This window comes from Coregonus lavaretus, assembly GCF_964263955.1.
Source record: "Coregonus lavaretus genome assembly, chromosome: 33".
Taxonomy (NCBI): Eukaryota; Metazoa; Chordata; class Actinopteri; order Salmoniformes; family Salmonidae; genus Coregonus; species Coregonus lavaretus.
Genome location: NC_140020.1, coordinates 2,870,627 through 2,881,560, shown reverse-complemented (window position 1 = coordinate 2,881,560; position 10,934 = coordinate 2,870,627). Strand labels below are relative to the sequence as shown.

General features: G+C 40.4%; 1 protein-coding gene across 2 annotated transcripts in view; it reads left to right on the top strand.

The window, feature by feature from the left end:
- The window catches only part of LOC311108458 (coiled-coil domain-containing protein 85C-B-like), a 95,367-nt gene extending 87,841 nt beyond the window's left edge, over window positions 1-7,526 (top strand). For both annotated transcript variants that reach the window (XM_084151082.1, XM_084151083.1), the window contains exons 4-6: window positions 432-527; window positions 1,215-1,316; window positions 5,566-7,526. In XM_084151082.1, the coding sequence (XP_084007208.1) occupies window positions 432-527; window positions 1,215-1,316; window positions 5,566-5,655 (288 nt within the window). In that variant the 3' untranslated portion in view covers window positions 5,656-7,526. The remainder of the gene's footprint in view (window positions 1-431; window positions 528-1,214; window positions 1,317-5,565) is intronic.
- Window positions 7,527-10,934: the final 3,408 nt, after the last annotated feature.

Genomic DNA, 10,934 nt, shown 5'->3' with positions numbered 1-10,934 from the left:
TGTGTTCCTCCCCGTACTGAAAGGCCTAAGTAAGGCTTATTATGCAGGGTACTGAGTCAGGACTCAACATCCATATGAACAGTAAACCGCCGTTGGCTGTGACTTTCTCTGCACTGTTCAAAACCTTTACTTACCCGTACCCAGCGAGGAATAAAACCAACAGCAGTTCTGATAACACATCTCACACTGTGGGTTTCACCAGCACAGCAGTTCTGATAACACATAGCTGTGAATTTCACCAGCACAGAAGTTCTGATAACAGATAGCTGTGGATTTCACCAGCACAGCAGTTCTGATAACACATACCTGTGGATTTCACCAGCACAGCAGTTCTGATAACACATAGCTATGGGGAACTCAGTCTTTCTCCTGTCTCAGGGCACGGTTGGTGGTCTCCTCACCAGACTAACTCAGTCTTTCTCCTGTCTCAGGTCACGATTGGTCGTCTCCCCACCAGCGAGTCAACCCCGGTAACAGGCTACCTGTCCTGTGTTCAGAAACCAGAGGCTGTGGTCCACGCTATGAAGGTACGACAACTTCACATTATCTCTCACAGCACATCAACAACAACAACAGCAACAACAACAACAACTCTCCTCATGATAATTCTACAACAGACATACGCAACAGGCCGACCGCAGGCCGGATCCGGACCCAGAACGAGGTCAATACGGACCATGGGTTCCAAAATGTGTTTTTAAAATAATGGAATTCGGTCGGGATTCGACTCACAGTGTCATATGAACACACATAAGACATGGAAAATTTGTAGAATTGCAGGAAATTCACTTTAAACGGATAAATTTTCCCTTTATTACTTTCCAAACCCACCACCCCCTCCCCTAATTGGAGTAAACTAGTGAACAACAATGCTTAGGCCTCTACTTCCAGCTTATACATATTATATACATTTTATGGACACAGTCAATTTTACAATAACTATATTTTGTTTGTTTTTACTCCTGAACTTCCTCTACCCTCAACCTCTCCGATCATTTTCATGATGTCCATCCGGTTTTGCTTCTATATGCCATATCTACGCCGATAAATTACAATATCCATCCGGACCTTTGCCACCTGCTCTACAATCTCAACATCACAGCTGAAACACCAACATCAGAGGAGGCTGGAGCAGCTCTTGTACTGCTGGTTTAAACAGTGAATCACATTTATTCACTAACTTGGTTTCATGATCGTATGCCTGATTCTACCAGGTGTTGGAGGTCCACGAGAACCTGGATAAGAAGCAAGTCCCAGAGGACTACGAGGAGGATCTGAGTGAGAAGGAGAAGGCCATCGTCAGAGAGATGTGTAACGTAAGTAGTTGTATAACCCTGAATGCTGATTGTCTGACAGCCGTATACCACGGGTATGACAAAACATTTATTTTTACTGCTCTAATTACGTTGGTAACCAGTTTATAATAGCAACAAGGCACCTCGGGGGTTTCTGATATATGGCCAATATATCACGGCTAAGTGCTGTGTCCAGACACTCCACGTTGCGCCGTGCATAAGAACAGCCCTTAGCCGTGGTATATTAGCCATATACCACACCCCCTTGGGCCTTATTGCTTAAGTATAACGCGTTAATACAGTTACTATTCATATTTATAACACGTTAATACAGTTACTATTCATATTTATAACATGTTAATACAGTTACTATTAATATTTACAACACGTTAATACAGTTACTATTCATATTTATAACACGTTAATACAGATACTATTAATATTTATAACACGTTAATACAGTTACTATTCATATTTATAACACGTTAATACAGTTACTATTCATATTTATAACACGTTAATACAGTTACTATTCATATTTATAACACGTTAATACAGTTACTATTCATATTTATAAAACGTTAATACAGTTACTATTCATATTTATAACACGTGAATACACTTACTATTCATATTTATAACACGTTAATACACTTACTATTCATATTTATAACACGTTAATACAGTTACTATTCATATTTATAACACGTTAATACACTTACTATTCATATTTATAACACGTTAATACAGTTACTATTCATATTTATAACATGTTAATACAGTTACTATTCATATTTATAACACGTTAATACAGTTACTATTCATATTTATAACACGTTAATACAGTTACTATTCATATTTATAACACGTTAATACAGTTACTATTCATATTTATAACACGTTAATACAGTTACTATTCATATTTATAACACGTTAATACACTTATTATTAATATTTATAACACGTTATAACACGTTAATACAGTTACTATTCATATTTATAACACGTTATAACACGTTAATACACTTACTATTCATATTTATAACACGTTAATACAGTTACTATTCATATTTATAACACGTTAATACACTTACTATTAATATTTATAACACGTGAATACAGTTACTATTCATATTTATAACACGTTAATACAGTTACTATTCATATTTATAACACGTTAATACACTTACTATTAATATTTATAACACGTTATAACACGTTAATACAGTTACTATTCATATTTATAACACGTTATAACACGTTAATACACTTACTATTCATATTTATAACACGTTAATACAGTTACTATTCATATTTATAACACGTTAATACACTTACTATTAATATTTATAACACGTTATAACACGTTAATACAGTTACTATTCATATTTATAACACGTTATAACACGTTAATACACTTACTATTCATATTTATAACACGTTAATACAGTTACTATTCATATTTATAACACGTTAATACAGTTACTATTCATATTTATAACACGTGAATACAGTTACTATTCATATTTATAACACGTTAATACACTTACTATTCATATTTATAACATGTTAATACACTTACTATTCATATTTGTCTGTCCTCTTTCTTTTTGTCTGTCTCCCTCACCCTGGCGAGTTATTAGTACAGGTAGAACAAGAGTAGAGAGATTCTGGGTCATTTAAATACATTTCCCTATTTGCCTATTTTGCTCAGCGCTACAAAGCAGTAGGAGTGTTCTCTCTCTGTGTCTCTGTCCCGTCGTGGAGCGGTGTTCTAATTTGAGTGTATCGCTCCCAGTGGTGTAGTGGTGTATCGCTCCCAGTGGTGTAGTGGTGTATCGCTCCCAGTGGTGTAGTGGTGTATCGCTCCCAGTTGTGTAGTGGTGTATCGCTCCCAGTGGTGTAGTGGTGTATCGCTCCCAGTGGTGTAGTGGTGTATCGCTCCCAGTGGTGTAGTGGTGTATCGCTCCCAGTGGTGTAGTGGTGTATCGCTCCCAGTGGTGTAGTGGTGTATCGCTCCCAGTGGTGTAGTGGTGTATCGCTCCCAGTGGTGTAGTGGTGTATCGCTCCCAGTGGTGTAGTGGTGTATCGCTCCCAGTGGTGTAGTGGTGTATCGCTCCCAGTGGTGTAGTGGGGTATCGCTCCCAGTGGTGTAGTGGTGTATCGCTCCCAGTGGTGTAGTGGTGTATCGCTCCCAGTGGTGTAGTGGTGTATCGCTCCCAGTGGTGTAGTGGTGTATCGCTCCCAGTGGTGTAGTGGTGTATCGCTCCCAGTGGTGTAGTGGTGTATCGCTCCCAGTGGTGTACATAATAATAATAATAACATAATATGCCATTTAGCAGACGCTTTTATCCAAAGCGACTTACAGTCATGTGTGCATACATTTTTTTTTTGTGTATGTGTGGTCCCGGGGATCGAACCCACTACCTTGGCGTTACAAGCGCCGCGCTCTACCAGCTGAGCTACAGAGGAGTGGTGTATCGCTCCCAGTGGTGTAGTGGTGTATCGCTCCCAGTGGTGTAGTGGTGTATCGCTCCCTGTGGTGTAGTGGTGTATCGCTCCCAGTGGTGTAGTGGTGTATCGCTCCCAGTGGTGTAGTGGTGCCTGGAGAAGTGTGTATAGTTACATTTTGCCCACAAAAAAATCTGAACGGCCCACACGGTGAAGGAAAGGTGCCCTGTGTGAAAGATTCAGGATTTCACTCTCAAAATCACACTTTTTATAGAAAATTGACAAAAATGTTATGTTCTATGTCCACAACAATGCTTAAACTACATCAGGAGACAATTTCTTAAGTCAGGGAAAAATCTAAAACAATATATTTTGGAGGGTGTAGTTGCTCTTTAATTCACACCTAGCATGAGACCATTTGGCTAGTGGTGTTTATGTACTGTACAATGTAGGCCTACAGTATGTGAAGGCAAAGTTTGCAAAACAAATTTCCTTCCGATTGACACCACTCATCATAATATCATTCGGCCTACTTTACAGTCAACATTTAATTGGGAAGGTTTTTTGGGAAAGCCTTTAGAAACAGAGCGTGATGACTGAATTGCACATTGCAAAGATTCAACCAAAGATTTTGGACCTTTTTCAATACCTGGTTTGCACACCCGTTGTTTCCTTAGTTAGCATTTACTGGTAGATATAAGTTGAAACGTCTTTTCTTACCTACCCTACCGACTACCGATGTCGTTATTCTGTGAGCTGCGCCATGCGACAACCAGTTGAGAGCTGCACGCTCTTGCTGCCTGATATTCCTCTGAAACTAGGCTATATTTCAAGTGCTTTGCGTTTGTATAGGCTACTTTGTGGATGATTTCTCTATTGGACAACGTAAATGACACCTCCACTCCACTACTTTCATATGCATCAGTGGGGATTAAGAAGTAGACGCAATGCCCACTGAAAAATAAGTGGGTATACGGCGTATGTCTGCTGCATACAGCCTCCACTACACCACTGGTTGCACCTCTGTGTCTGTGTCCCATCGTGGAGCGGTGTTCTAATTGGAGTATTTTTATAAGAGGCTCTCGCAGCCCAACTGTCAGAGCAATGAATCTATCTGAGTAGGCAGGGAAAAGAGCAGAGCATCCCCCTCCTCTCCTCTTCTCCGCTTCCTCCCTCCATTATAGAAAAAAAGAGCCTACTGATTAGAGAGAGAGAGAGAGAGAGACACAGAGAGAGAGACAGAGAGAGACAGAGACAGAGAGAGAGAGAGAGAGAGAGAGAGATGTGCTGTTTCCATCAAGTATTATTAAGTACTCTACCTGCTTACTAGAGCATTGTGAACTGCCGTGGCACCGTGGTCTAAGCAGCGTGTGTTTGCACCCAAAGCTGTGCCATCGGTTGTTTTGGGGGGTGGGTGAATGCTGAGGAAGGCATATATCGACGTCCTCAGGGCCTTTTGAAAGGTTCCGAAATCGATGGCTGTTTCTAGTGACCAGACTGATGTGGCAGGATAGGAATCTGTGGAGCTTCACAACACCACCTCTGTATTATCTATGGGGCCCTGGGTCCTCTCATCTCACACACAGAGAGATTCCTTCAGGGGTTCAGTTAGTGAAAGACCAAGTGAGGACAGAGAGATTCCACCAGGGGTTCAGTTAGTGAAAGACCAAGTGAGGACAGAGATGCTTTGCCTGCACATACTGTTTGGGGGGCATCGAAGTCGAAATGATTGAATTTCAGCTTCTGTGTATAAAAAAGGGTGCATAACATAACTGTTTTCTTTGTATGTGGGTGTGTGTGTATATGTTTGTATGTGCAGGTGGTGTGGAGAAAGCTGGGCGACGTGGCAGGATCTAAGCCGTCCATCAGACAGCATCTCTCTGGTAACCAGTTCAAAGGCCCAATGTAGTCCACAGCAGCCAGAGAGGGAGAAAGAGAGAGAGAGAGAGAGAGAGAGAGAGAGAGAGAGAGAGAGAGAGAGCGAGCGAGACCTACCTACGTGACTGGACATTATACGACCCAGGAAAACCCCAGAATGGACCTCTCTGTTTCTCCCTCGCCACTAGTCAACTCCCCATATACACACACATTTCGTTTGAACTTCCAGTGTTGTTGATAACTGGCAGCTAGTTTCACTGATTTGCCACTTTCCTTGTATTACTGATTTTGGGGTTTATAGTTAGACAGGCTTACACTTTTACACAGTGCTGAAGACTATTTCAGAACAAGCTCCTGTTGTTTTGTTTTATGCTAAAAAGAAAGAAACTATATGAGTCCTCTAGAAAAGGACCAGTAGAGCTGGATGGTTACTACAGCAGGGCTTCAGGCTGGGGCAATGTTGGGATAAAAAACATTTCCCAAACGTCCCTTTGATGTTAAAGTAACGCTGTGATAATGTCAGATATGGTTACTACGTTTTGGGTTACAAGTGTCTCGTATGGACAGATCTAGGATCAGCTTCATCCACCTTCAATCCTGATCTTGAGCATTTAGAGGTAACATACAGTACTGACTGTGGATCAGTGTCTAGGAGCAATGTCACCCCACTCCTTCATAGTGCTTCCCATAAAAACCCAGCTAGCTCCTCTGTTAGTTGTGCTTTGTCTTTATCTGGTTGATTAGCGTAATTAGCATTAGCTAATGCTAGCTTTAACAAAATTAGCATTAGCTAATGCTAGCTTTAACAAAATTAGCATTAGCTAATGCTAGCCTTAGCAGAAGTAGCATCCAAAGTGTTAATATGTGATACCTATTGTGATATGATACATAGCGCCCTATGCTCATAAGAGAAGTCTATTATTAATACAGTACTATTATAGAGATCACTTTTAAAATGTGTGTAAATACGTATAAAACCATAGCACTACTTTGTTGTTGTTACCGTTTATTTTGACCTTTTAATTTTTTTATTATTATTCTAGCGTGTTAAAAACTGTTTTGTGGGTTTTATGTTTTACAGAAGCACACAACTGAACCTTAAACAGGGTTCTTTCTATGGTAACCACTCATCTTTTTACTGTAGTTCGTTGAAACAAATGATTACTTTATCTGCTCTGCAAACGTTCAAGGCCATTTTGAATCTAAACCGTCTCAGCCAATTAATTATTTTTTACTAAAATGTACAAGGTTGTGCATGCTCTAAGACAATCATGTTTCTCAGGTTGGGAAATAACAAGACATTTACCACGACCCTGTGACTCTTCTGTGACTCAGTGAAGACCGAATGGATATAGTGGTGATTCTTTCTTGACGTTGGTCAGACTGCCTGTGTATACTGTAGTTCTCTGTAACGTACTGATGACACCTGGTTACCACAGGGTTGGCGACTGCTGAACACATTTTCTGCATTCATTTTATATGAAATAATAATATTTCAGAAATCTCCATGACAGAAGGTTTCAGAAATGTTCTCTGAAACTTGGAAGGCTTTTATGCTACTGTCATAAAGGGAAGATCAAACTAATTTGGCTATGTTTGGTCATCAATAACTATTGCGCTAATCAAACTACTGTACAACACAGTATTGTAATTGAAAGCTAAGAAAGTTGTCAAATAAATTGAATGGTTTTCATTTTAATTTGCATAATATGAATAAGTGTTTTAGCCATGGTGAATACAGCAGATGAGTTTCAGCAGTGGACTTTGCATGTTTTGTAGAATATTATTTCTGTTGGAGTGTGAGAAAGAGCAAGTCTTCCCTTAGATGTTTTTCGATACAGCTACGTTTTAACAAGTTATACAGTGAGGGAAAAAAGTATTTGATCCCCTGCTGATTTTGTACGTTTGCCCACTGACAAAGAAATGATCAGTCTATAATTTTAATGGTAGGTTTATTTGAACAGTGAGAGACAGAATAACAACAAAAAAATCCAGAAAAACGCATGTCAAAAATGTTATAAATTGATTTGCATTTTAATGAGGGAAATAGGTATTTGACCCCTTTGCAAAACATGACTTAGTACTTGGTGGCAAAACCCTTGTTGGCAATCACAGAGGTCAGACATTTCTTGTAGTTGGCCACCAGGTTTGCACACATCTCAGGAGGGATTTTGTCCCACATCTTCTCCAAGTCATTAAGGTTTCGAGGCTGACGTTTGGCAACTCGAACCTTCAGCTCCCTCCACATATTTTCTATGGGATTAAGGTCTGGAGACTGGCTAGGCCACTCCAGGTCCTTAATGTGCTTCTTCTTGAGCCACTCCTTTGTTGCCTTGGCCGTGTGTTTTGGGTCATTGTCATGCTGGAATACCCATCCACGACCCATTTTCAATGCCCTGGCTGAGGGAAGGAGGTTCTCACCCAAGATTTGACGGTACATGGCCCCGTCCATCGTCCCTTTGATGCGGTGAAGTTGTCCTGTTCCCTTAGCAGAAAAACACCCCCAAAGCATAATGTTTCCACCTCCATGTTCGATGGTGGGGATGGTGTTCTTGGGGTCATAGGCAGCATTCCTCCTCCTCCAAACACGGCGAGTTGAGTTGATGCCAAAGAGCTCAATTTTGGTCTCATCTGAACACAACACTTTCACCCAGTTCTCCTCTGAATCATTCAGATGTTCATTGGTAAACTTCATACGGGCCTGTATATGTGCTTTCTTGAGCAGGGGGACCTTGCGGGCGCTGCAGGATTTCAGTCCTTCACGACGTAGTGTGTTACCAATTGTTTTCTTGGTGATTATGGTCCCAGCTGCCTTGAGATCATTGACAAGATCCTCCCGTGTAGTTCTGGGCTGATTCCTCACCGTTCTCATGATCATTGCAACTCCACAAGGTGAGATCTTGCATGGAGCCCCAGGCCGAGGGAGATTGACAGTTATTTTGTGTTTCTTCCATTTGCGAATAATCACACCAACTGTTGTCACCTTCTCACCAAGCTGCTTGGCGATGGTTTTGTAGCCCATTCCAGCCTTGTGTAGGTCTACAATCTTGGCCCTGACATCCTTGGAGAGCTCTTTGGTCTTGGCCATGGTGGAGAGTTTGGAATCTGATTGATTGAGTTTGGAATCTGATTGCTTCTGTGGACAGGTGTCTTTTATACAGGTAACAAGCTGAGATTAGGAGCACTCCCTTTAAGAGTGTGCTCCTAATCTCAGCTCGTTACCTGTATAAAAGACACCTGGGAGCCAGAAATCTTTCTGATTGAGAGGGGGTCTAATACTTATTTCATTAAAATGCAAATCAATTTATAACATTATTGACATGCGTTTTTCTGGATTTCTTTGTTGTTATTCATTCTCTCACTGTTCAAATAAACCTACCATTAAAATTATAGACAGATCATTTCTTTGTCAGTGGGCAAACGTACCAAATCAGCAAGGGATCAAATACTTTCTTCCCCTCACTGTACCTTGATGATGTCAGATTAAATAAGTACTGTTATGATCAAACTGTTCAAGGCTATTTATTGCCAGGTGTTTAGATAAAGATGGGAGAGCTATCCAATAATCGGGCTGTCATGTGATTGGCCAGTTTAAGATTTCAACCTATCAGGAGATTATATGATTGGTATCCAGGTCTTTTGATTGGGCAATTGGTAATGATTGACAGCTCAAGCTCTCCTGGCTCTAGTATTAGTTGTTCCAAATTAGAACATGATTGAGGCTTCCGACCGTTCATTCTTACGGTTCGTTCTCCTCTGTTCTCTCTAATAGGGTCTACTACAAGAAAAAAGAAAATCAAAGTATAGTGTCCTTTTTTTGTTGTTGGAACAACTGATTTGAAGCCATGATGCGATGACTTGTCATATTTTTCAGTCTGCCATTTTGATTTGAGCTGTGCTACATTTTTCTCTGCATGAGATGTTGAGTTGGAACCTGTGTTTTGAACTTTGTTGTATTTTTTTATTCTGTATATATGTGCTAAACTAGAAGCCATGATGATCCGTGATCCTAGTCTGCATCTGAAATTGCACCATATTCCCTAGTGCACTACTTTTGACCACGGCCTTGTGCTGACCCTGGTCAAAAGTAGTGTGCTATATAGGGAATAGGGAGCCATTTGGGACAGGGACCTACAGTGTTAATGCAAACTATTCCTGTAGCAACTAGCATGACTGTAAAATATGTTTTTTTTTCTCATGAATTTCGCTGAGATCAGACAAATATTTGTAGGTGATAGTTAAAAAAAAAAAGAAATAATAATTGAACTAGGCCACTTTTAGATGATTTTTGAGAGAAAAAATAAACAAGTGATTACTTTCTTTGTAATTCTGTGTCTTCTCTGAATTAATCTGTGAGGAAATGCTGACTTGAGCCCACTGATAAACACTAAACAACACATACAGTACAATACGAACCCTTCCATACTGAAGGTTGACAGGAATTCAGAACTTGAGCAAACCTGTCCTCTGCTGGTATATATAGTGAATGATCACTGTACTGTACTTTCCTGAGAAATGTAACATTTCAAAGTGGATTAACGGAATGGGACTGACAGTATTGGGGAAAACATTCAAAGTGGACACAGATACAGTGGGTACAGTTTAAGCCACTGGTCAGTGAAGGTGTAGTTTGGGGGAGGGGTGGGGGTCACGAACTGACGAAACAGTTAAGCTGATTGTTCCTGAGGTCAGGACCTGAGAAGCAGACAGTCTGAACTTCACCTGGGGTGTAATCGTTAGTCCAAAAAAATTTTGCAACGGAAACAAGAGTTTCTATTGGACAAATTCAGGTAGGTCCCTCCCCATTCCGCTTGGCTCCTTCCTAGTGAATAGACCCAAACTGAAAACTGTTCCTAACACACATCAGCATAACATTCAACACTAGCTTCAGTTAGCAGGGTTGAGGAACGAGTCATGGCAGTATAATAACTCTGGTTAGACTAATAACACTGCACAAACAACAATCGTTTCAAAGTAGGACACATGTTTTTTTTTTTTATTATCCCAAGGGCCTAAGAGACATAAAAAGTATGTGTTTGTGTGTAGCAGGAAATAGTCTGTTAAAGTAAAGCCTTACTAAGGCACTATGGATATAAGCGGGCTAAAAAGATACAGTTTATCATCATGTACAAACACACCCCTGCCTGTCCAGTGTTCTATCAACCTGCTGTTCAGATATGGGCGACCCGAATGTCTTCCTGTTCGTGACTACTACAAGTAACAGTTGAAGTGCTATTACTGTAATTATACAGGTTACAGCCAGTCCAATACATTTGACAGATTAACCAATAATCACGCAGCTACATTTGA